A 24,894-nucleotide genomic window follows, 5' to 3' on the forward strand; every position below is an offset into this window, starting at 1 on the left:
GCCGGTTTGGGGTTGCAGGAGGCGGGCGGGGGAGGAGCGCCGCGGGCGGGCGGGGCCGGGCGGCAGGCGGGGCTGGCCGGGCGGCCGGGCCATGCAGGGCGCAGAGCCGGCAAAGCTCTGCTGAGACTCGGCTCTGCGCGCCCAGGGGCGGCTGATGCCCCCAGCGTTCCCCACTCCGCTGCCGCAGCCAGGCCGCATCTGGACGGGGCACCGCGCGGCGGGGCCGACGCTGGGTGAGCAAAAGCCAGGCCAGTGGGTCCCCGGGCGGGGAATGTGCCCGGCTGAGTCTTGGGGAGGTGGCGCGGCCGGCTGGGATGAGGGACGCGCCCTGCTGTTGTGTCTCCTTGCCGGGCGCTCTGCTGCCCTGGCTCCTTAGGGACGGGGGCGCGAGGTATCTCGGCATCCCTTTCCCTTCTCGTCCCATCCCCCAGCCATCCAGGATGGGTTCCTGTTCTCTGCCCTGGCCGGTTCTGGGAGGTCTGAGGATGTTAGAGACCTTGGCATTGGATTTAGGAGTGCTGGTTTGGTCTCCCTCCCGGCTTTTGATTTTCCCGTGGAGAAGGGGGAGATGGCATGTAAGGGCTCCCTGTGGTCCAGACCGTGTCCTCATACTGGTTTGGAGACTCTCAGGCTACATCACAGCCGTGACCTTCAGCCCCCACCCACGAATCGGAGAACCCTGCAAGAAAACGCAGTCCCATCTGCTTCCTCTTGAGCAAGTCCCTAAGGCTCCAGGAGAAGAGCCCAAGACTCCTAATCTCAGTCCAGTCAGCTGTTCCCCTTCCCCTATAGCCCAATCCCTAAAGATGCATGTAAATGGCTTGCTGAGTGTGTTTGTAAGGGGGTGCCTTCAGTGCCCTCTTGTGCTCCCTCAATCACCTTTCCCCTCTAGGCGGTCATCTCTCAGGCACCTCCAGGCTCTAACCTGTTTGCTCTGTCGCCCTCTGTGGGCCAGCAGAAACATGGCACCCTGCGAGTTTGTGGGCAGAGACTCCGCCAGGCCCCTTTCCGGGGAGCTTTCCCCTTTGGGTGTTGTGGCTTGGCCTGGTTATCCAGAGACCCAAAGACCCATCCTTGAGTATTTGGATGAGGAGTCAAGCCAGAGACGCTTAAGTTAATACCCCCTCCAAGACATTTTGGTTCAAGATCCTAGATGTCAGGAGGGTAGACTGTCCTGTTTTGGCTGGAAGGGCTTCCAAGAGCAATTCTCACTTACACCATAGCACAGAGGGGGAGACTAAGGCCTAAAGTAGGAAAGGAACTTACCCAAGGTCACTGGAAGAGTCGTAGGAGGACTAAGGGGCTAGAATCTAGCCTCTGCATCTCAGCCATGGAATTACTCATCTCTAGTCCCGTGCTTCTAGCCTGTTTCAAGACAGCTGTGGAAAGGGACCCCATCCTCAGCTGCCTACTCAGTATGGCTAAGCCTCACCTCACTACAGGTTGACCCTTAGGATCATAGTAGCTGCCTAGGCCAGGAGGTAGGGGACATAGACATTTGGCTCCACTGACTGCTCTGTGCCCACAGGCCGCAATGCTGCTCGGGGCGTCTCTGGTGGGGGTGTTGCTGTTCTCCAAGCTGGTGCTGAAATTGCCTTGGACTCAAGTGGGGTTCTCCCTGCTGTTCCTCTACCTGGGATCTGGAGGCTGGCGCTTTGTCCGAATCTTCATCAAGACCATAAGGCGTGATGTCTTGTGAGTATTTGGTCCAGCCCATCTTGGGGTCTCCCTAATTCCCCAGATTTCTCCAGACCAGACCAGGGCACCTGGGCCCCAGAGGAAGAACCTCTGCTCTACCTCCTTCCCCCAGCAGTAGTACCTGGTATCTCCATCTTCCAAGATGAAAGTCTTCTCCTAGGGCATCTCCCTAACTTGATGCTGTTTAGCCTAGGGCAGACTTAGGGGCCCAGGACATGCACTGAATGCCAGGTGTGTTGAGAAGACATCTACAAAGAGTCCTGAGGACATGTTTTAATTAGTGAGATGATGAAGAGGAACCCTGTGGGAAGGACCCTGTACCTTGGGTTGGCATGAGTCTAAGAGGGCACAGAGGTCAGAGCAGGGCCCTGAAACAGATGCGTGGAGGAACCTGCTCCCCAAAGAAAGTCAGGTAGGGTCTACAGGGCCATCCTGTGCCAGAAACACCCACTTCTACCTGCTCTGTGCGAGGCATCGGGCTGGCTCTGGGACCCAGGGAGGAACAAGGGAGACCTAGTCCTGGGCCCGGCTCAGTCTGGTCAGGGAGATGAGAAGGTGATACAGTAAATCCCTAAACTCACAATGTTGTGTGGGCAGAGACCCTGGCCATCTTGCTCACAGTGGTGTCCCAGTGCTCGGCACAGTGACGCACACTCAGAACAGGCAGCTCGCTCATCTGAATTGACTGCAAAAGGAGGTATCAAGTGGCCACTGCAGGAGGGGTGGTAGCAGAGAGCTGTGAGAGTATGGAGCAGGGAGAGAGGGCTTTAGGCATAAGCCTTGGGGAATCAGGGAAGCCTGGAGGACAAAGAGCTATAGTTAAAAGGCTCATCCAGGTGATGGGAGCAGGCATCGAAGAGTGGAGCTCCAGTGGCGCAATTGGTTAGCACGTGGTACTTATACAACAGAATAGGCATAGAAGTCAGGGAGCTAGGAGGGTTCAGGGGTCAGAAGTGGCAGGGGCAGGCAGGAAAAGGGGATATTGCCAAGTGACTCCACATCACCTAGTGAAGCTCTGTGCCCGGTACTGAGTGAGACCCAGGGGGGTCTCAGGGGGTAAGCAGGATGGAGCCCCTGCTGGGCTCACAGGGAGGGAGACCGAACAAATCACAAACTTATCCTTTATTTACTGTGAGAGTGGTCTGGAGAGGTTGCAGTACAGGGCTGTGGGAGGTCCCAGATGGGCTGGGACTTTGACTTGGGCCCCAGAATCTTGGAAGACTCTGACAGAACACTAGATTCCAAGAAGAGCTTCAAGGGTCCTGGGTGTTACACTCTGGAGCCAGAGAGGACTGAGATTGTGATCTTAGCTTGTCGCAGCCTGGGCGAGCCGTGGTGCTGCAGGGCCTCGCTTTCTCCCTTGTACTGAGGAGGGAGTCACCCCCCGGGGTCCCTGGTGTTATTGTGAGGCATCAGTGGGCTGGTGCCTGTAATGGTGCCCAGCACACAGGTGCTGGGAAACGGGAGTGTCGCAAGTGATCGGGCTCAGGAGCCTCAGGCCCGTGGGACAGCAGCCTGGGCCAGGGTGTCGGGAACCCTGCTCCCAACCCCAGCGGTCACAGCTCCCTTGCTTGCTCCCACCTAGCGGCGGCATAGTGCTCCTGAAGGTGAAGGCAAAGGTCCGGCGGTACCTGCAGGAGCGGCGGACAGTGCCCATTTTGTTTGCCTCCACGGTCCGGCGCCACCCTGACAAAACAGCCTTGATCTTTGAGGGCACAGACACACATTGGACCTTCCGCCAGCTGGATGACTACTCAAGCAGCGTGGCCAACTTCCTACAGGCTCAGGGCCTGGCCTCGGGCGACGTGGCTGCCCTCTTCATGGAGAACTGCAATGAGTTCGTGGGCCTATGGCTGGGCATGGCCAAGCTGGGTGTGGAGGCAGCACTCATCAACACCAACCTGCGGCGGGACGCCCTGCGCCACTGCCTGACCACTTCCCAGGCCAAGGTCCTCATCTTTGGCAGTGAGATGGCTCCAGGTGAGCCCCTGGGGTGTGGGGTCAGGCAGGGAGTCCCACAGCATCTGGCACAGACTACAGCCCCCTTCTGGGCCTGAGGGAGGCTATGTGGTTCAGAGGTTAAGGGCATGAGCCTTGGTGTCCGATGGCCTGGCCTCTGCCACTGGTAAGCTGGAGATCCTGAGGAAGAGACTGGAAATGTCTGTGTCTCTGTTTTCTCACTGTCCTACCTACCACATAACTGTTTTTAAGAAGATACTTTGCCTGCAGCACTAACAAAGTAGCTGATGCTAGGTGAGCCCTCAGCTATGATGGTAACCATTCTTATGAGTAATTAGGCCTCATTTGCTTCATCTATAAAATGGAAACAATCTCTTTTCTGCTGTCTGGCAGAGTTTATGTTACTTGCCGCGGTGTGGAGCGCTGACCAAGACTGAGCTTGGTGCTTTAATAGGCAGCTCTAGGGGTGCCTGGGTGGCTTAGTCGGTTGAGCGTCCAACTTCAGCTGAGGTCATGATCTCAGTTCGTGAGTTCGAGCCCCGCGCCGGGCTCTGTGCTGACAGTTCAGATCCCGGAGCCTGCTTCAGAATCTGTGCCTTCCTTTCTCCCCCTCCCTGCTGGTGCTCTGTTTCTCTCTCTCAAATATAAATAAACGTTAAAAAAAATTTAATAAGCAGCTCTAATCTTCACAAAGCCTGTTGAAGTAGGGATGGCTGTCTCGGCTTTACAGATGAGGAGACAGAGGTTCCGAGTGGTGTGAGGAGATCATCTAAGGTCACACAGAGGCAGGATTTCATCTTGGGCTTGACCAGTGTCCCCTGTCCCGCATGGCTATGGTGCGGGAGGACGGCCAGGGAAGGTGACTGAAATGCAGAACGGGAGAGGAACGATGCAGCAGGGAGAGGGGAGAGGGTTGGACAAATGTAAAGGGAGGCCGAGGAAGTGGGGCTGAGGGGGCCGGGACTGGCCTGTGCCTGGTGCGGGTGAGCACCTGGACCGTGGTAGTGCACAGGGGAGCCTGAGAGAAGGTTCCCACCCTCTGACCCTCCATGCCTCCTTTCCAACCACACACGAGCGTGGCACAGTGCGTAAAGACACAGACCTTGGTGTGCGGTACAGCTGGTCATTCTAGCTGTGAGCAGGCCCTGCCGTCCTGGGAGCCTCGTCTCCTCATCTACGCAATGGGCTGCCGTTGGTACCTGGGCTGTGTGAGCAGGAGAGCACACGGAAGGAGCCCGCCGTGTAGCTCCGTAGCAGCTAGGGAGCCGTTGCTCTTGTCAGCATCTTTCTTACAATGAGGCTGGTGCTTCACCATCGTGCCCCCCACACACAGCCAGTCTCCCCTGATGACATGCCAGCCTTGACACAAGCAGAGGTCCTGAGGACATGGGGTCCCTGGCCTGCCCCCTGATCAGCCCTGTCTTCCCCACAGCCATCTTTGAAATCCATGCCAGCCTGGACCCTTCGCTCAGCCTCTTCTGCTCCGGCCCCTGGGAGCCCGGCACGGTGCCCGTCGGCACAGAGCACCTGGACCCCCTGCTGGAAGATGCCCCCAAGCACCTGCCCAGTAGCCCTGACAAGGGCTTCACAGGTGAGTCCCCTGCCCCACAGAGGGGTTCTCAGAGGGGCCCAGGACAGAGCGCTGACCTCAGGGCGGGAGGCCTGCATACTCCTGCAGACTTGTCATGTGACCTGGAGTGAGTCATATCACCTACCTTTTTCCATCTGGGAAGATGGGCACAGTTACTATGGGTCACTCTGAAGGTTAAATGAGCTGAAGATGCCAGGCACGGTGCCAAGCACTCGGGAGCTCACAAAACCTGATTCTTGGACTTGTTGAACGAGCCTTCATCGCTGCCCAAATGTGCAAGATCACGTGGAGCCCAAGAAACTGCTGGGTCTGAATTTCGGCTGGGGTTGGACCGGGGGCAAGACCCTCTAAATATTCACCCAGCACCTGTTTGGTGCCGGCCCCTGTCAGCCTGCGATCCTCTCCCTGCCCTAGACTGTCCTGCCTGCCCATCCCCTCCTCCAGGCAGCCGTCTGACCCTGTAGCCTCTCCTCTGTGCTCCACCCTGCCCTATGGAACCCCCAGCTTGCTGCGCCACCCAGAGGGCGAGAGCTGGTGCTGAGCACATTCAGCAGCCCCTCTGCTTCCCTCGTGTCCCGGAGCACCTGAGCTGCCCTCTGAGCCTCGGTTCCCACAGCTATAAAATCAGGGGTGGTAATGGAACCTATTTTATGGAGTGGCTTTGAAGATTGTAAAAGATAACAGTGGAAAACTAGGGTGTGACAAGAAGTGCTCAGTAACCGGTCCTTGTCATTGCGGTCATTTCATCTCTGTCATACGTGGATTTTGTCTCCCGGTGCTTTTGTAAGCTACTTGAAGACAGGGTGTCTGTCTGGGTCAGCCTGGTGTCCTCATGGTGTCCAGCCCTTGGCATCAGCAGGCATCCAGAGGGCATGAGATGGTTGACACACAGCGTGCAGCTGTCCCACAGCGTTCCTGACCTAGAACCCCCAGCCCAGTGGGGAAACTAATGTGACAGCCCCTGACCTGGGCTACAGGGTGGGATGGAGAAGTGGTCTGTGGTACAGAAGTTCCCTGGGCACTGTCCTTCCTGCAGATAATGCCTCCCCAGCCCTGTGCTGTCCCTTCTCAAAGCCATTTATGTGTCTGTTTTCTTTAGATAAGCTCTTCTACATCTACACATCAGGCACCACAGGGATGCCCAAAGCCGCCATTGTGGTGCACAGCAGGTAAGGGGCAAGGCTCCTGGGGGGAGGACTGGGAGTGGTGGGACCCAGGGGCCTCTCTTCCTCCTTTCCAGGGCCCACCGAACACTCTGTGCCCTCCAGGTATTACCGCATGGCTGCCCTGGTGTACTACGGATTCCGAATGCGGCCGGACGACGTTGTCTATGACTGCCTGCCCCTCTACCACTCAGCAGGTAGTACTGGGCCCTTCCTCTCAGTCTCTGGCACCCCAGGCCTCAGGAGCCCCCCCAACCCCCTCAGCAGGCAGCATCTTGTGGTAGAAACACATGAGCTTTGGAGTCAAATCTGGGTTAAAATTCAGAGGTAGCCATTGACTGGACCTCTGAATGAAGACAGCAACGTGAACCTCACAGCTTGTGTGTCCGCAACACACAGGACACCTGGGTTAGTCTGTTCATTTTCATGGGTGTGCACACACTTGCTGCTTGGTCTTAGGAGCTTTAGGGAAGACAGAGATGGAATAAATATAGTTCCTGCCCTCAAGGTGCTTAGAGTCAGATGTGTATTTAAGGCAGGATGAAGGATGGAACCCCAACCTGACTTTAATTCAGGAAATGACATGGTGAGTGCGGAGACAGGCAGGGAGCAGGAGCTCAGCTCAAGAGAAGAGCCCAGTGATGGCCAGGAAAGCTTCCTGGAGGAGATGCATTCAAGTCAGGCAGATGTGAGGTGCAGAAGCCAGGTGGGCTAGCTTGTTCCCCCCTGGATGAATGGCAGCATTACAGGTACAGGAGCAGGAGCTTGGGGCCAGCTCCAGAGGTCCCAGGGAACAGTCTAAGGAGTATGCACTTGATCCCACACTGGGGAGGTACTGGGGAGCCATGGAAGACTAGGGGAGAGGTATGATTAGTGCTGGAGGAACAGGACAGGAAAGAGGGACTGGGGGAAGGGCCTTTGAGGAGACGGGCTGGACAAGAGGAGGCTCTGGAGGGAGGGGTCTCCTGGCTCCCAGACCTCCATGGCCCATCCCTTCGCCTTCAGGAAACATTGTGGGAATCGGGCAGTGCCTGCTCCATGGCATGACGGTGGTGATCCGGAAGAAGTTCTCAGCCTCCCGGTTCTGGGACGATTGTATTAAGTACAACTGCACAGTGAGTGAGGAGGGCAGGGGATGAGCCGTCCCTGTCCCCTTGTGACCGAGCAGCCCCACTCGGGGACGTCAGTCTTACAGCTAAGGCCAGTTGTTCACTGGGGGCAACATTCCCACTGTTCGGATGGGGAGGCTGAGGCCCGGGGCCTACAGGATTGGGAGGTGAAGTGAGAGCAGCCACGGGCCAGCCTCACTCCAGGTCCACCCACAGATTGTGCAGTACATCGGCGAGTTGTGCCGGTACCTCCTGAACCAGCCGCCCCGGGAGGCGGAGCACCAGCACCAGGTGCGCATGGCACTCGGCAACGGCCTCCGCCAGTCCATCTGGACCGACTTTTCTAGCCGCTTCCACATCCCCCAGGTGGCCGAGTTCTACGGGGCCACCGAGTGTAACTGCAGTGTGGGCAACTTCGACAGCCAGGTGGGCAGTGGGGCGGTGGAGGGCGGGCAGGGTCCAGTGTGGAGTGTGGTGGGCACCAGAGCCTCCACTGTCTGGTTAGGGCGGGCAGGGTCCAGCACAGAGGGTGGCGGGCACCAGAGCCTCCGCTGTCCGGTTAGGGCAAGGCAGTCATGGGAGTGTGAGGGCCAGGCCCCCCAACACTGCCTAGTCTCAGGCCTGTGGCGGGAGAGCCCAGGTCCAAGTCTTGGCCTTTGCAGGTGGGGGCATGTGGCTTCAACAGCCGCATCCTGTCCTTTGTGTACCCCATCCGGCTGGTGCGAGTCAACGAGGACACCATGGAACTGATCCGGGGGCCCAATGGCCTCTGCCTTCCCTGCCAGCCAGGTCTGCCCCGGGGCTGGAAGTGTGGGCAGAGCAGGGGAGGTTGGCCTGGGAGATGGGACTGGGATGGGTGAGTGGGAAGCCCTTATTCTGACCAGTGGCTGTCACTCAGCTCTTCTCTTAGAGCTACGAGTCCTCTTTCTTCATCCGTCTGTCCCTCCATTCCTTGTCCTCTCTACCCATCAGTCAATTAACTCACTGTCGTGTGGAGGACGCTGGGATTGATCCTGGCTCAGCCCCTTAGCTCTGTGCCCAAGTCCCCTCATCTGCCAGTGAGGCTGATGGCGGCGCTGCCTCCTGCGGCTGCCCCGGGGGTCACGTATGGTAAAGAACGGACCGCTCTCTGAACAGAGCCAGGGGCCCAAGGAGTGCTGGCCCCGGTCAGGCTGTCCCCATAGCGCTTGGCCACCCTTTCGTATCGTTCATCTTTCCATCTCACAGGCGTTACTCAGACATTACTGAGTGCCCATGTGCCGCAGACCCGCCCAGAGAAGCTCCCTGCCCTCCGGGCTCCCGCACCGGAGCAGGGCAGCGTTTCTGTGGGAAGCAGTGTGAACAGAAGTCAAATCAAGATGCAGGGCACATTGCGGGGGGGAGGGGGGGACTGGTGGTGGAGGAGGCCTAACCCTAACCCTTCCCTGCACCCAGGTGAGCCAGGCCAGCTAGTGGGCCGCATCATCCAGCAGGATCCCCTGCGGCGCTTTGACGGCTACCTCAACCAGGGTGCCAACAATAAGAAGATTGCCAAGGACGTCTTCCAAAAGGGAGACCAGGCCTACCTCACCGGTGGGTGGGCACCAGCCCCTTTGGGGTGGGCAGGGTGGAGAGGAATGAAGGGGCCCTCGCCCACCTGCAGAGAACACCTGCCCCAGGACACCCCAGTCCCAGCCGTCCCTGTCCAGCAGATCCCGGGGTCCGGTGAGGCCTGCCGGCCCCAGCCCTGCCTCACACAGCGCCCCCCTAGGTGACGTGCTGGTGATGGACGAGCTGGGCTATCTGTACTTCCGAGACCGCACGGGAGACACGTTCCGCTGGAAAGGCGAGAATGTGTCCACCACCGAGGTAGAGGGCACACTCAGCCGCCTGCTGGACATGGCCGACGTGGCAGTGTATGGTGTCGGGGTGCCAGGTATCTGTGGGCTGGTGGGAGCTGCCAGGTGTGGGTGGGAGGCACCCCCAGGGGGCACAGCCAGCTCCTCACGGTCCGTGCTGCTGCCTCCAGGAACCGAGGGCCGGGCTGGAATGGCTGCGGTGGCCAACCCTGCTGGCAGCTGTGACCTGGAGCATTTTGCACAGCTGCTGGAGAAGGAGCTGCCCCTGTATGCCCGCCCCATCTTCCTGCGCTTCCTGCCTGAGCTGCACAAAACGGGTATGTCCCCTCCCCTGCTCCAGCTTACAGGCCCCAGGCCTGTGCCCCTTCTTGGTTCCTTTTGGAGAGACCCGGGCGGCTGTCATTTGACCTTTACCCACAGCATTGCTGTGTCGTTGGTAAGCAGACCTCCCTGTGTACAAGTGAATGGACTGAGCCTTCAGAGAGAGAAGGTTCATACGTCCGTTAGCGGGACGAATGTTTACTGCGTACCTACTATGTGCCTGCCAGGCTCTGTGCTAGGCCTTTGGGGATATAGGTAACAAATTCTGATGGGACCTTTGCCTTCTTGAAGCCTGTTCAGCGGTAGGGGAGGCAGCAGAGGACACGGAATTCCAAATGTAAAGGACAGAATACAGATCAAACTGACAGAAAAGCAAATGAATGGGGGTGGGGTGCCTGGGAGGCCCCCCTGAGGAAGTGATGTTTGAGCTGAGACCTGAATGAAAGGGCGGGGTTTGTGGGGTGGGAGGCATTCCAGGCAGGTCCTGAGACAGGACGGCACTTGGCCAAGAGAGGAAGGAAAGGAGGCCCCCAAAGCTGGAGCCAAGGGAGGGGGGGTGGGGGCAGGCAGTGATGTCAGGTGGGGCAGAGAGGTCAGTGGAGACCAGAATACTCTGTGGGCTGGGGAGGGGCCTGGACTATGTCCAGGCAGTAGGGAGCCACAGAAGTGTCTGAGTAGAGCAGTGACCTATGTCAGGTGCATGTTCCACACAGTCCTCTGGATGCCATGTGGAGTGCAGGAGAGGGCTGCAGACAGCTCCAGGGGAGTGGGGAGACGAGTGAGGGGCTCTTGCTGTTGTCCAGGCGAGAAGTGAGTGGTGGGTCCACGGTCACATAGCAGGGCAGTGCCAGCCTCTGTCTGTTGGACCACTGACGGGTCCCCTGATGGGCAGGAAGTCTGGGGGTCCTGCCCAGTCCTGCCCCCAGCTTGCCTTAGTGCTTGTTGCCCTGTCCGGACTCTCCCCCTGCTCAGCCTCAGGCCACCTCCCATACGCTCATCATGTCAAGCCCTGCCCTGCTGGAAGGCCTGCCCCGACCGAGGTGGCCCCTGCCAGGTAGTAGGCCCCTAGGAGCACCTGAAACAGTGTATGACTGAGCCTGAGAGCTCCTGAGTTTTGGGTGACAGCTGACTTCTCTGTGCAGGAGAGGCAGGGAAGCTGTCAGCCCTCAGGTTTCAGAGGGTTTGCTACAGCACAAACACCCCAAAACTTACTTTAGGGCATAAAACAGTCATGTTTTTGCTCTCAGTGGTGGGTCAGCTATTTGGGGTCAAGTTCAGCTGAGCAGTTCTTCTGCTGGCCCCCCCTGGAGTGGAAGAGCTGCCATCGCTTGTGACTCAGCTGGGGCTGGAGGGGCCAGGATGATGTCCTTACCCACCCGTCTGGCTCCCGGCCGGTTGGTTCTGCAGCGCTGGCCAACAGACCTGTGTGTGAGGATGATGATGTTCTCTACCTGCGCTGACCGGCACGGCAGCCACTAGCCCTGCGTAGCTACTGAGCGCTTTTTTAAATGGGGCCGGTATGACTGAGGAACTGAATTTGACATTTTGCTTAATTTTAATTAAATGTGTGTGGTCTCGTATGGCCAGTGGCTCTCCTACTGGATAGTGCCAGCCCAGGGGGCTTTCCTGGGATGTTTCCCCTCTGTTCTGCGTCGTTTCCCAGCCTTCAGAGACCACACCGGTGTCAGGCACTGCCAGGAGGGAGGGAGTAGAAGCTGCAAAGCCCCTCGAGGCCTAGACCCAGCACTCGAATGTTCTGTTGGTTAAGCAAGTCACAAGGCCAGTCTGGGTTCAGGTGGGGGATGGAAAAAGACTCCAGCTCTTGCTGGGAGACATGGCCAAGCCACAGGGTGGTGGAGTACGCGTCCAGGGAGGGAAGGAATCGGGCAATTTGTCATACATACCTGGATTCAAATCCCAGTTCCAGCGTTGATGAGCTGTGTGATGTTGGCCCCGGGGGCGTGTCTCACTGCGCCAGTCTCTCCTGCCCTGTAGGGGTGATGCCCCTGAAGAGAGATGGGGAATTTACATTACGAGTGCTGAGAAAACATTGCTGCCTGTTGAAACGACTTCAGATATGTTAAAAGCTGAAAATGACATGCATCGTAGAATCCATAGAAGAGTGTTGAGCACCTGCCTCTGGGGTTGATGTGCAGATTAAATTAGATCATGCCCTTCCCTGGGAGGTGCTCAAAGCCCAGATCTGAGTTCCGGTCCTCACTCTGCTGTCACTCAGTGTGTGTGGCCTTAGATGGATAGTTTCCCTTCTTTGGTTGTCAGTTTCCCCATTTGCAAAAAGAAGACGGGTAATGCAGCCCCCCACCCCCACCCCTTCACCAGGGCTGCTCTGAAAAGCAGGATATAATGTAATTAACTGGAGCCTCCTTTGCAAACTGTAAAGGGCTTGGCCCTACCGTGCTCTAGGCCGCTTTCCCGTGTTCTCTCCAGCCTTCCTTCTCTGTCCCTCTTCAACTTTGGTGGGCAGCTTCCTGAGGCCCAGGCCCCTGCCCTGCACCCTCTGATCCATCCCCATTGCTCCCTCAGGGACCTTCAAGCTACAGAAGACAGAGCTGCGGAAGGAAGGCTTTGACCCATCAGTTGTGAGAGACCCACTGTTCTACTTGGATACCCGGAAGGGCCGCTACATCCCGCTGGACCAAGAGGCCTACGCCCGCATCCAGGCAGGCGAGGAGAAGCTGTGATTTGCCCCTGAGTCCCTCTAAGGGCCAGTGGGTGCAGGATCCAGAGCCCCAGCTCCCACCCCAGAGGGGTCATGGGCGATGCCAGACCAAAGCAAGCAGGGCCCAGCACCTCCGCCCCGAGGTGCTGACCCCCTCCCCATCAAAACTGCCAAGTGACTCACTGCCACCTCCCCCTGCCCCCCCAAGAGGGCTTTCTGTGAAAGCCTCATGTCCGCATTACGTCTTCGAGGCCAGGTGGGGCCTCTAGGCCCCAGGCTAAGATGGACTGGGTGCCTCAGGAGGACGTCTTGGGTCAGGGCAGGGCCAGGTGGAGGGTCGCCAAGCACTCCCCCAAAAGCCGGGAGCTTGTAAATGGGACCAGGGCAGAAGCCCCCAGACTCAGGAAGCCAGCAGAGTGGGCAGGGGCTGCAGTGGCTGTTGATCAGGTGGCCGAAGAGGATCCTAGCCCTGGAGCTGTTCCAGTGTCGCTCAGCACTGCCTGCGCCTCAGGGAGGGTAGGAGGACCACCCTGACCTGCAGCAGGCAGTCTGGACTGAGCCCCCCGCCCCGCCCCGCCACCATCCTTCTCCTCGGTGGCTGCCTGGCTGCCCCTCAGGTGGGACCTTTCTCTTTGTAGGTCTGTCTGTGTCACTTTCTCCATCTCAGTCCTGGGCCGGTTATGAGAGGAGCAGGGGTAGAGGGGGTCACTCAGGGGCCAATAAACTGCCTTGACTCCCCCTAGCCTGTGTGCGTGCCACCTGAGCTCACCCTACCTGCTCAGGCCCCACCTCCTGCCCCTCCGGCCCACTCACTCACTCCGACTTAGGGATATAGCGGTTAAGATGCCTTCAGTGAGTTGGCAAAGTATTTAATAGTGTGAGCTTGAAAGTCCAAACCAGCCGTGTCACTTCTGAGTTCGTGGCCTAGGGCAAGTGACTCAGTCTCCTCTTCTGTGAAAGGGGAGTAATCAGGAGGATTTCAGAGAACAAAGGGACCCATTTTGAGGAAAGGGCTGTTCAGAGCCTTTGAGGGAGAAAACTCTAACCCAGGATGGGATCCCATCTCCAGACCCTCACTTGTGCTGTTCGCCTTGCCTGGGGTGCATTTCTCCAGGGGTTCAGTGGCTGTGCAAAAGCCAGAGCAGGACTGCCTGACCAGCTGGGGCAGAGTCCAGGAAAAAGCTTCCTGGAGTGGTGTTACCAGAGCTGCAGCAATCAGCAGCGCCAGTGGAGAGCCAGCTGTCTCCTGGGCCCCATCACTGGAGTCACACCCAGGCTGGAAACGGGTGGCCCATTGGGAAATGGGTCCAACTCACCCCAGGGCAGTGGGCAATGTGTGCCCCTGGGGCTTCATCTTCACTGTTTAACCCTCACCACGGTCTGTCATTTGCTGAGGTCACACAGCAGTGGAGGCAGGGCGCTGGAAGGCAAACCCAAGCCCCTCTTGCTTCCTGCTGCCCCACCCGCCTGCTGGTGCAGAAGGCAACGGGAAAACCAACAGAGCTTCCATTCCACGAATGCCTGTGGAGCCAACTGTGGGCCCCGCCCTAGACCTGCAGCTGGCAGCCAGGGTGGAGGGGGGCCAGGGTGAGATCCGGGGTGCCTCCTGGGGGAGTGACTTTGAAAGAGGAATCTGATGCTGCTCAGGGGAAAATGGGGGGCAGAGCTGGAGTAGGGCCCTTGGAGAATGGTGTTGAGGGGGGTTAGGAGGGAGTGGTAGGCATGGCTGCAGTGTCCCAGTGTGACCAGCAGAGGGCATGCAGAGCTTGGAGAAGTCCTTCTTGGCCCTTCTCAGCCTCCAAAAGCAGAAAGGAGGGGCTGCCTCATCCCCAGGCTGGTACCCAGCCCAGAGCACTCCGTCTTTGAGGGCCCAGAGTCGGACTTCCATGGGCTGGTCCTGGCTGACAGCTTTGTATCTAACCCTTAGTAGTGAGTACTTTCCAATGGGATAGCGCTGCCACCCACCCAGGGGCCCTTATTCCTTCCTGGAGATTGAACGCAGTCACCGAAAGGCAGTATGGAGCGGTGGTTGGGTTAACAACCTCCAGCTCAAAAGGGCAGGTGCTCAAGTCCATTTGCCAGGCTAAGCCTCAGGTTCTTCTGCAAACAGAGATTTAGGGTAGTTGTGAAAATGCATTGTGCCTGGAGGTCTCTTAACTCTGGGTCTGGTGCCAATACCTGCTCAGTACACAGCAGTTACGGGGTAAAAAATGAAAAAGGATATATATATATACAGGTATCAGGACCCCAGACTAGGCCCGAGTTTACCACTTCCACACTGCTTCCCCCTCTGCACCCCCCTCACCCCCCGCCCCAGTGAAGGGCCTTGGGAGCTCTCCCGTCTGCCTCTGGTCATCCTCAACCATGGCTCTGTGAGTTATGCGCACAGTAGCTTCTCAATATGTGCTTGTGAATTTAACGATAGCTACTGTTTATTGGGCATTTCCTGACGTTTCTATGCTGTTTCATGGTTTACAAAGTACCGCGTTAAGTTCATCTGTGGAGCAGAGTCTAAAGGCCTGCTGGGGGCAGGGGCAGAAGCGGTGCACGGTAAGATAGACCTGGGAGCCCACTGTCCGGGGACAGGGGAGAGGGAGCTAGCGAGTGAAGAAGCAGCCGGTGAGGTAGTTAGCTGCACCCAACCCAGCGCGCTGGCCAGGTAGGCAGTTGTGTTTCACGGTCAGAGAGGCTATTCAAGAAAGAGTTCTCCAAGAATTGGAGTGGGAAGAGCATCCCAGACAGGAGTAGCAGCAACCTGTAAAGGCCTGCAGGGCAGGTCTAGGAAAGCAATGAAGCTGCAGGGGAGTGCGCATCCGGTGTGGAGTAGGGTTGAAGCAAAGTATGAAAAATGAGTCTTTTGTGGGCACTTTCCCTTGCACACTTCCAGACAGTGGGGGCTCTGCTAGGAGGTCCCTCATCCCTCCTCGGGTCACACCCACTTCCTTCGACTTGCTAACGGCCACACCGTATGGAGCCCTTCCTATGTGCCAGGCGATTTGCAGTGCGCTACGTGTGCATCAGTTTGTTAAATCCGTAAGGAAAAGCAGCTACTATTTTTACCCCCATTCCACAGATGAAGAATCTGAGGCTCAGGGAGGCAAAGTCTCTCCAAAGACCACAGAGCCTGCGAATGGCAGCTCTGGGGGTAAGGCCCCTTCCTGGAGCCTCAGTGTTCCCATCTGCAACAGTGCCTGGGGGCCGGCAGAGGCTGGAAAGAGCCGGCCTCGAGCATCCCTGGAGGTCCTACCGCCCTCAGGACAGGCAAGTGGCCGACCGGGCCAGTGCTTGGAGTATCACTTTCAATTCCTGGGAAGAAGGTTAAATACCTCCGAGGGGCCCATTTAGGCGGTGGCGGCAAGGGAGGGGGTGACCAAGTGACTTTCAAAGGGGCCTGAATGCTCGGCCGGCCCCTCCCCCCACCGAGGAGGGGGCCCTGCTTCCTCCCAGCCTAATGATATTCCAGGCTCAGCCCTCATCTTTGGCGGCAGTTTAACCCGAGCCGGGGCGGATTTCTTTCTCACTGATCTCAGCTTGACACCCAATTAGCACAAGAATGGGAGGAGGAAGCCTGCGAGAGGCGCCTCCCAGCCTCCCGGGGCGCATGAGGGGAGCAGGCTGGAGACAAAGGGCAGCAGGCAGGGGGGCACCCGCGCCCTCGCCTCCCCTGCAGACCCCGCCTTTGTCTCCCTTGGAGCTTCTGAGGAGATACAGGCCGCCGCCCGGGCTGGCCGGCCTGCTGGAGGAGACAGGGGATGGGGCCCAAGCCCCTCTTCTGTGTAGATCCCAGGGGAGGGCATCTGGGTGAGCCTGACCCAATGGGAGGCAGTGAGGGCCAGTGATGCTGAAGGCACTACAACCTGGGGTTGAGGCCTTAGGGGGCATGAGACACTTAGGGGCCATGGGCAAACCACTGGTTCTGAGCCTCAGTTTTCTCATTTGAAAAATGGGGATAATAGTAGTCTCTGTGAGCAGCCAATCAGGTAGTGCATGTAAACACCTGGCAGGTGGAAGGTGGGCATTCAATAAATACTCTTTTTTAAATACATTTTTAAAGTTTATTTATTTAGAGAGTGAGAGAGGGAGATCATGAGCAGGGGAGGGGCAGAGAGAGAAATCCCAAAGCAGACTCTGTCCTGTCAGCGCAGGGCCCAACTTGGGGCTCTAACTCACAAACCATGAGATCGTGACCTGAACCAAAATCAAGAGTCAGACACTCAACCCTCTGAGCCACCCAGGCGCCCCGCAATAAATGCTCTTTTAATGAATATGAATAGGAACTAATATTGTTCCTTAATTAAGGAATATATTAAGGAATATTGTTCCTCAATTAAGAGATTGAGTGGGGTAGGCTTGCGATCAGAAGGAAGGACTTTCTGAGACCCAGGCATTCACACAATGGGCTGACTTACCCAGAAGTGAGCTCCCAATCTCTGGGACTATGTAAGAAGCTGGAGGAACCCGTTTGTTGAGATATGGGAAGATGCCTCCTCTGGCCTTCCTAGGTGCCATCTCCTTCCCACCATCCCTTTGGATTTGGGCTTGTGTGACTTCTGGGAAGCCTTCTCTGAGCCCAGGGCTGGATTAGGGGGCTCCGCCAGCTCCCACAGGGCCCCATGTTCCCCCTTTATAACATTGATCACACCGTGAGGTCCATTTTTACATCTCTGTCTCCTGCAACAGCCCCAGGAGGGCAGAGACCTGTTGGTTTTGTTCACTGTTGTGTTTCCAGCACCAGCTCTGGGCCTGGCACTTAAAAAGTGCTCAGTGAATGTTTGTCAGACGGATGAAGCCCTTCAAATGCTCCCTAGCTCTCATGTTCCAGCCCCAAGAGGTGGCAGTTCCTGGGGTGAGAGGATATTCAATTCTCAAAGAGGTGAGCTGAGTTCAGAGGCTCAAGGGCTTTACCTTGTTGGTAAAGAGAAGCCATTAAATGACTTTGAGCGGGGGAGTGAAAGGTGTTCACTTACTCACTCAACAAGCACTTACCAAACCCCTACAATTACAAAGCTCCTTACTGCAAGCTAAGGATCAAAGATGAATCAGACAAGATTTCTGCCCTGCAAGAGTTGGGTCTAGTGAAAGAATCTTAGAATATTTTTGCTGAAAGGACCTTAGATCGTTTGGTTCCCAACCTTCTTCACAGATTGGGGAAACTGAGTGCCAGAGAGGGAAAGTGACCAACCCACACAGCATGATGAATATGGGGCCTTTCCATTAACCACAGGATTCCTTCGTGCTCTGAGGACCAGGCTGTGTCTGACTTGTTTTCACTTCGCCAGTGCCCTGGAACAGTGCCTAATACATTGGAATGGCTCAGGGCTATCCACGGAGTCAAACTACAGTGAAGTCACGGCCACAGTGAGGGAGGTGGGAGGCAGGCAGACAGAGAAGAAGCAGGTACAGGTGCCAGGTGCCAGGAGTGGCGGTGGAACATTTTGGGGTTGCAAAATCAGCTTTAGGAGAGGAATCCAAATTGATGACTTTTTTTTTTTTTTTTAAGATTTTAAGTAATCTAAGTAATCTCTACACCCAACATGGGGTTTGAACTCAAAACCCCGAGATCAAAGGTCCCATGGTCCACTGACTGAGCCAGCCAGGAGCTCCTCAAATTGGTGACTATTTGGATATGGGACAGAATTAAGAACAATGTCTAAAGTTTCTTGCTTAAGTGTTTCAGAGTGTGGCAGTGGTATCCTTGAGATGGGGAACACAGGGCAGGGCCTGTTTTAGGGAAGGAGGCGCTGTGGCAAGAACTCATTTAGTCCTCGCTACAACCCTGTGAGTTAGGGGGTGTTACTATCCCCATTTTACAGATGAGGAAACTGAGGCACAAAGATGATAAGGGACTTAATGCAAAGAAACATCTAGGAAGTGGTGGGAACTGGATACAAAGTTGGCAGCTGAACTCCCAGCTCTTAACCATTGTATCATTCCACCACTGACCTTCAGACTACCCCCCCACATGCTACCAATGCTAAGTTCAATTTGGAAGTGTTGTGATTTAGACACCCCAGTATATCTACTTTACTCCACTTCTCCCCTGGCCTTTTGCAACAGGCTCCCATCTTCTTCCCTGTTCTTTTTAAACCATTCACACTCCAGCAAGTAAGGGTACTTTACAGTATAGTTCTAATGTCCTCCCCTCCCCAAAACTTTCAAAAGCCTCCCACTGCTCTTAGAATAGAGACTGAAATTCTTACCTGGCTCTCAAGGTGTGATTTGGCCCCTGCCCCCTTCCTAGCATCATCTCTTACCAGCCCCTCTGCTCCCCAAATTCCACTTTCCTCTCTTGGTGTCCCAGCATGGTCTCCAACTCAGGGCCTTTGCATCTTCTGTCCTCCTCATTGGAATGTTTCAGAGGTTTCTCTCCACCCTCATATCCACCTACGTTACTCAGCTTTATTGCTTAGCTGTGTCCAGTCCAATTGGTTTTCTTTTTGAAGTTCCTATAACTTCAGGTCACTTCTTTCAGTTAGAGATTTTCTATTTATTAGTATGATTGACCTGTTTCTCTGATTACAGTTAGCTTCCACCACTACACTGTGAGTGCCCTAAAAGCAGGAACCCTTCTCATCCCGTTCACCACTGCACCTGTAGCACTGACCAAGATGCCTGGTACACGGAGGACGTGCAGCAAATGTCTGCTGAATGAGTAAAACCCAAATCGATAACCAAAGGAGCGCCCGGATAGCGACTCAATAGCTCAGGAGAGATTTCTGGGCTGGAAATAAAGACTTGTAGTCACTTATAATTCAAGTCAAGTCAAGTCAAGACGAATGGACGGGCTCACCCAAGCGGTGTGCGGGCTTAAGACAGACTTGTAACTTTTGCAAGATAAGCAGTAACGTGGCTCACAGGTACGACGCAAAGATGCCCGGGCTCCCCGCCTAGCTGTGGCTCGCACAAACCGCTGCCCACTCAGCTCCCTGAGGCCCGTCCCAGAAAGGTAGGTGACCAACTCAAGAGCCCCTAACGAGACCCGCGACCTCCCCGCCTAGCTCCCGGCCTTCCTCCAATGGCTGCGGAGGATGACCCTCTGGGCACCGCCTCTTCCGCTCGTGGCGACCGGAAGTGGGCGGGAGGGCCGGAAGTTTAAGGGAATTTCCTGTGAGCTCGGCTTCCTCAACATGGCAGCGCCCTTGTCGGTGGAGGTGGAGTTCGGGTGAGTCACAGAGCTGGGGCCACTGTGGGGATGGATTGAAGTCGTCGGGCCCGGAACTCCCCTCCCTCTGCTTTGGGGCCTGTCACGACCGAATCGCTGAGGCTCCTGGCGCCTTCCCAGAGCTACGCCACCCGCCTCGAAGAGTCTGAGAGGCTCGGTCTCCCTTGGCGACGAGACCGTATGTCCGGGAATAGAGGCGCAAGCCCGGGCGTGGAGGTGTCCTCTGGGCACTCCTCAGTTGCCCCGTGCCCTGCCGGACTCAAAAGGCATGACGTTAGCAGGCGGCCTCCTTACCTTGTTTACTAATCTCGTTTTGGACCAGTCCCGTTTGTCTGGCATCTGAGCTCCTAGAACCGAAAAGGACTACCCTTCACCCCCAGATTTCTTCTTCGGGCAGCAATTTCCGCTTACACGGTTCCTGGAGCCTTGTTTCTCATGGGATGTGTGGCCAAGGCGGCACTCCTTCTCTTTCCCAGGATTTGGGGATGTTAAACAGACCTGAACCTTTTTCAGGTCCTTCAGTAAACTGGCTGATTGCCTTCTGCAGATCTTGAGTCAGGCGAAGATACGGGGATAAATAAATAGCACATTGGAGGAGAATAAGTTGACAGTGCAGTTACACACAAGAGGAGCAGGAGTGGGACACACACACCCAATAGCTGAAGAAACACACATCAGGGAGGAAGTCTCCTCAAGCCACTATCTTCTATCCCCTACAAACGAGTTTGTCGTGTGATTTCAGAGCTGAGAGAAACTGCAGAGCTTGGAGGGAAGGCAAAGGAACTGAGACCCAAGAGATGGGTGGTATAATTTCGAGTCACATGGAAAAAGCTGGGACTAGATGTGTGTGTGCACGTGTGTGTGTGTGTGTGTGTGTGTGAAGGTAAACAAGCCAAGGCTTATATGAAAGGAAAAATCTGAAATGGTAATCTAAAACCTCTACCCATAAATGCCTTTCCTTCCATTGGATGCCCTCAGTTTCTTTCATGTTTTCCCTTCACTGGATAGTCCATTCAGTAGTCATTATTGAGTGCCTATCATGTGCCAGGCAGTGAGCCAGGCACTGAGGATACAAAGATAAATAGAACTCTGTCCATGCCCTCCAGTGCTCAGTGTTTCTGTCCCTTAGAAGGGGTAGTCTCATGAATGTTAACTGCATTTTAATTGACAATATTGTCTGGCCCCATGGGTCCAATTAGAACTATGCTGGTCTGGTCTCCTCACTATTTTGCTTCACCGACCCTTGGCTCGGCTATGCCCCCTACGCCAGCCCTCCCGTAGCATGGAAGTTCTAGGAAGATCCCTGCTACTTTGACAGGCCCCAGCAGAGCTGAAAAGGGAGAAGCTGCAGACTACCGGTATCGAGGTTTCTCTGCAGTCAGCTTACCTTTCATTGTCACTGAGTCAGACCTGGTTTTTGTTCATCAGAAATGTTTTCCGTCTGCCAGGTACTGTGCTGGCAGCAGTGGGGAAGTCCTATAAGGAAAGTATGGTCCTTGCCTTCGAGAACTTATAAACCAGCTTAATTACCCCTTTTCTAGTCTAAACATCGCTAGCCTTAGCCTCCCTTACCCGCAAGAGCAAGAGTGAGCCCCACAACATTTCTCCCCCAGTCTACCCATCTTTGAATAGCTCCGCTCACCACCACAATGTCCCATGAGAATTGCAGCTTCTCAGGAAGCAAGAATATCTAAGGTGTATCTTAAACCCAGATTCCATGTCTCTTTGTGTCAATGCATGCTTTTGCCCCGGGCTTTTCCTTCATTTTCTCCATTTCTTCGCGGACTTCCTTCACCCTTCACTCTGAACCTGAGCAGATTTGCAAAGAAACCTTGCCCATCATTCTCTCCCTTTTGTTCCTGAGTGCCACAGTGATCCTTGAAGTGTGTGGTTAGCCCCTGACCAGATGTCGTCCTGTCAGTCCTACCTGCTTTGAGAGCCTCTCTAGACGACCTCTCATACCTTTCATCTTGTCAGGAACCAATTCTGCCATCCTTTGTCTTGCCACCTGAAGTGTCCTTAGCGGAGCATTGTCTCAGGTCACACAAAATTCAAAGTATGCGGTAGAAATGTGTTTTGCGTCCCTGAGGTCCAGATGTGAGGTTCCGTCTCCTTTTCCTCTTATCCTTCCTCCTGAGACTGGTAGGTGTTGGCAAAGAGAGGCAATGCCATTGAGGCCAGAGAAGGAGGAGAAATGGGCATTTTCATTCATTCAGCAAATACTTCTTGAGTGCCTGCTATGTGCCAGGCTCTGTTTTAGGCCAAGCTTGCATTCCAGCAGACAAAACTAAAAATGCATGGGGTGATCAGATAGAGACAAGCTAGAAAAAGTGAGGGCAGTTTGAGGAGCGTATATACCAGCCACTGGTACCAAGAAACACTCCTGTCACAAATTGGGGAGTGAAGGGAAAGATGAAGTGTCTTTAGATGTAATTCCTTAACTGAGTTTGAACAGCAAACCCTATAGGACATAAGAAAATCTAGCTTTCATTCTCGTCTGGGGTCAAAACAGGCCCCTTGCCCGCCTCCCGAATCTCTGCAGGGGCTGGGCGTTCACCTTCCACCCCTCCAGATGTGCTGGCAGCACAAACACCAGCCCCTCCCTTGAAGGCCAGTGAACCCAGTGGTGACAGGTCACTCTGAGCCAGACTGCTTCTCCCTTACCCGCTTGCAAAGGGAAAAACAGCCTTGGCCTCTGAGCCTGGCACCACCAGGTTTGGCCGCTCTTGGTTGTTTGCCTGGGTTCCAGTGCCCCCAGTTCCCACCCCTCTTCTCTGACCCCCAACTCCTGAGCCCCTTGCCTGTCACCCTCCCCCACCCCAGCTGCTGCATGTGCCAGCCCCCACCCAGAAGAGAACGAGGCTCTTGGAAGGGGATAAATGGAGGCTCTGTGCAGGCTTGCAGCTGAAATGGCCCTGCGCGCGGCCACAGATGGGCCTCCTCTCCCCCTCCACATTTCTGCATCAACAAAGCGTGACCTTGTTTGGATGACAGTCGCCCCATGTTTCCCCCATGACAATGCTTGCCTTGCCTTCGCCTCCCAGTGGACCGTCTCAGGACATCTCTGTTCTCCGAAATTGGGAAAGGGTGGTGTAGCGGGAAGCGTCACATCCATCAAAAGTCTGTTAAGGCCTTCTCAGTTAAGATCCACATGAAGTCCGAGATGGGAATCAGGAGACCCAGGGGAAGAAGCACTGTGGGGCATTGAAAGAGCCCTGGTGTCCGCATCATAAACCCCTGGCTTCTGGACTTGGCTCCGAGCATCTCTGCTGTCCCAGCCTCCCCTTGGCCAGGTGCTGGCACATAGAAGTGAGCCAAGGTCTGCCCTCAAGGGGCTTTCTGACCTTTGGGGAGTCTTGTTTTCTTCCTGCCAAGGCTGCTGGGGCTAAGCAGAAACCAGCTGGAATTCAAATCCCACTTCAGCCACTGCCTGTGTGACCGTGGACAAGTCACTTAACCTCTCCGGGCCTCCGTCTGCTTCTTCATCAGATGCAACTAGTAATGTCTTCCTCCCTTCCTCCTTACCTGGGCTGCCCTCAGAATGAAATGAGATGAAGAATATTCTTATGAATGGCAAAGTTATTGCTAAACCCAGTGGAGTCTCAGCCTCCAGCACTGTGGTGTGCCCACCGGGCCCAGCAGTGAGTGGCACAAGCAGGGGCATTTCGAACCCTCCCCTGGCCCAAGGAGACCCCTCAACACACAGGGTCTCCACCGTGCCTGATGCTGGCTCCTCACCACTTCTGTAGATGGAAAGATTGAGGCTTGAGAACATGGAGTCACATGCCCAAGGTCTGGGCATCAGGCAGAGGTGGAGCACGGCCTCCATCTCAGGGTGACAGCTCCAAAGCTTGTTCTCTGCACCTGTATGCTAAGCCGCCTCTTGAGAAAGCGGAGGAGTAAAAATGAGAGTCTGCAAATTTTGGGTACTTGATTATTGGTAGAGACTATCTGCACCCACTTCACATTAGGAAGTCACATTTGAGAATCCATCACAGTCTGGTACCCGAGCTGTTCCTGAGCCTTGGTCTGTGCGTCTCTTGGGCTTCTAATGCCAGCCCCTTCGGTTTTCAGTCTCCACCAGGTATTTGCAGGAGCTCACCCGGCTGTCTTTCTCTGGCCCTCCTTTGCAGAGGCGGCGCAGAGCTCCTGTTCGACGGCATAAAGAAGCATCAGGTCACCTTGCCTGGACAGGAGGAACCCTGTGAGTATGAGCATTCCGAGCCCCACTCTGAGGGCCGCTGAGCAGGAGCCTGGGGTCACTCAGCCCTGTGCCAGGCGGAAGGGGCAGGGTTTCCCTGGCCAGTGGGAGAGGGGAGAGGGAGGAGGAGGCATCACCATCCTCTCTGGGATGAGCCAGCTTTGTAGGAAGGAGATAGCATAGCTTAGTCCTTACAGATGCAGGTTCTGGATTCAGACAGACTCAAGTTTGAATCTCTCTAGAGCCTTAGGCCAGGCACCTCACCTCTCTGAGCATTAGTGTTCTCACATGTGAGGTAGGGACAGAAATCCCTACGTGCTAACAGCTGTAGCGCGCATCTCTGTTGTTGCCGGATGGCAGCAGAGAGGCGTCCTCCTGAAGGGGGTCACCTTCAGCAAAAATAGAGCCGTGTGGATGGGCTCACGTGGTGAGAGGATTTAGATGAGGAGAAAAGTATCTAGCCAGAAAGGAGGTGTGATGGGGAAGGTTGACTGAGGGGGAGACAGTGGGTCGTTGGGGTTTTTTGTTTTTTTGGTCCATTTAAGTACTTGATCTTCTTCCTTTAACAAATGTACACTGAGCATGTCCTGTGTGGAAGACCATGTGCCAGGCACTGGGGAGACATGTAAAGAAGAGCCGGTCCCTGCCTTCACACTGGGTGGGGAGGGGGGTCAAAGAGGTAACTTACAGGGGTCCAGCTGGGTAAATACTGGGGTAGCCTGGAGGCAGGGGCCTGGGCACCGCAACCCTGAAGGGGCTCAGCAGCCCTGGCAGTGGATCCTCGCCAGAACAGAGCGCTCAGGAATGGGAACCCGTCTCCACCTGGGGATGAGATGGCTCTGCGGGGAGGGGAGATCAGTCACATGAGGAGGCAGGGGAATGAGGTTCACGGAAGCGGGCCGTCGAGAAATGGTCATGAGGTTTGACAGGGTTCTTCTGGAACTGGACACACGTCTGCCAGGAATCAGACAATTCCCCAAATTCACTGGCTGCCAAGCTGTCTCTGACCCTCCCTTGGGTTGGAGAGCAGTGGCACAGGGTGGATCTGTGTGCCACATTCAGAGGCTGGGGGACGCCCACCAAAGAACAGGACACTGCCATCCTTGAGCTGGGGGCGGGCATGAGGCTGGGGTTAAATGTCGGGATTGGGGGACCGTGTGCATCCCTGGTGG

The 24,894-nt window shown here is 55.7% G+C and overlaps 2 protein-coding genes and 1 long non-coding RNA gene across 6 annotated transcripts in view; 2 read left to right on the plus strand and 1 right to left on the minus strand.

Moving 5' to 3' along the window:
• Nucleotides 1–56: 56 nt before the first annotated feature.
• Nucleotides 57–13,101, plus strand: SLC27A4 (solute carrier family 27 member 4). The gene is made up of 13 exons (XM_040482490.1): nucleotides 57–233; nucleotides 1,529–1,695; nucleotides 3,284–3,678; nucleotides 5,090–5,248; nucleotides 6,348–6,417; nucleotides 6,517–6,608; nucleotides 7,417–7,526; nucleotides 7,737–7,946; nucleotides 8,183–8,309; nucleotides 8,955–9,092; nucleotides 9,271–9,435; nucleotides 9,529–9,675; nucleotides 12,224–13,101. The coding sequence occupies exons 2-13, from the start codon at nucleotides 1,535–1,537 to the stop codon at nucleotides 12,379–12,381; spliced, it is 1,932 nt and encodes a 643-aa protein (XP_040338424.1). The 5' UTR covers nucleotides 57–233; nucleotides 1,529–1,534; the 3' UTR covers nucleotides 12,382–13,101.
• On the minus strand, nucleotides 10,892–19,417 carry LOC121035063 (uncharacterized). Of its 3 annotated transcripts, none has more exons than XR_005792738.1 (3): nucleotides 18,964–19,417; nucleotides 11,584–11,685; nucleotides 10,892–11,101 (listed from the first exon to the last, which is right to left on the minus strand). It is a non-coding gene; the product is annotated as an uncharacterized LOC121035063 (long non-coding RNA). The 3 variants fall into 3 exon arrangements; XR_005792737.1 differs by having other exon boundaries at nucleotides 18,614–19,417; XR_005792736.1 differs by having other exon boundaries at nucleotides 18,560–19,417.
• A 9-nt stretch (nucleotides 19,418–19,426) lies between these two features.
• URM1 (ubiquitin related modifier 1) overlaps nucleotides 19,427–24,894 on the plus strand; it is a 35,994-nt gene continuing 30,526 nt past the window's right edge. For both annotated transcript variants that reach the window (XR_005792735.1, XM_040482501.1), the window contains exons 1-2: nucleotides 19,427–19,521; nucleotides 23,655–23,725. Coding sequence is in view for 1 of the 2 variants with exons in the window: in XM_040482501.1 (XP_040338435.1) it covers nucleotides 19,487–19,521; nucleotides 23,655–23,725 (106 nt within the window). In the remaining variant the exon portion in view is untranslated. The remainder of the gene's footprint in view (nucleotides 19,522–23,654; nucleotides 23,726–24,894) is intronic.

Source organism: Herpailurus yagouaroundi, unplaced genomic scaffold, assembly GCF_014898765.1.
Source record: "Herpailurus yagouaroundi ecotype Mexico unplaced genomic scaffold, PumYag 160, whole genome shotgun sequence".
In the NCBI taxonomy this organism is placed as follows: Eukaryota; Metazoa; Chordata; class Mammalia; order Carnivora; family Felidae; genus Herpailurus; species Herpailurus yagouaroundi.

Bases quoted from the DNA above. Each gene is read 5' to 3' on its own strand.
- SLC27A4 (XM_040482490.1), top strand. From the start codon at position 1,535: ATGCTGCTCGGGGCGTCTCTGGTGGGGGTGTTGCTGTTCTCCAAGCTG. The intron at 7,527-7,736 runs GTGAGTGAGGAG...GTCCACCCACAG, and splicing joins GTATTAAGTACAACTGCACA to ATTGTGCAGTACATCGGCGA. The intron at 9,676-12,223 runs GTATGTCCCCTC...TTGCTCCCTCAG, and splicing joins GCCTGAGCTGCACAAAACGG to GGACCTTCAAGCTACAGAAG.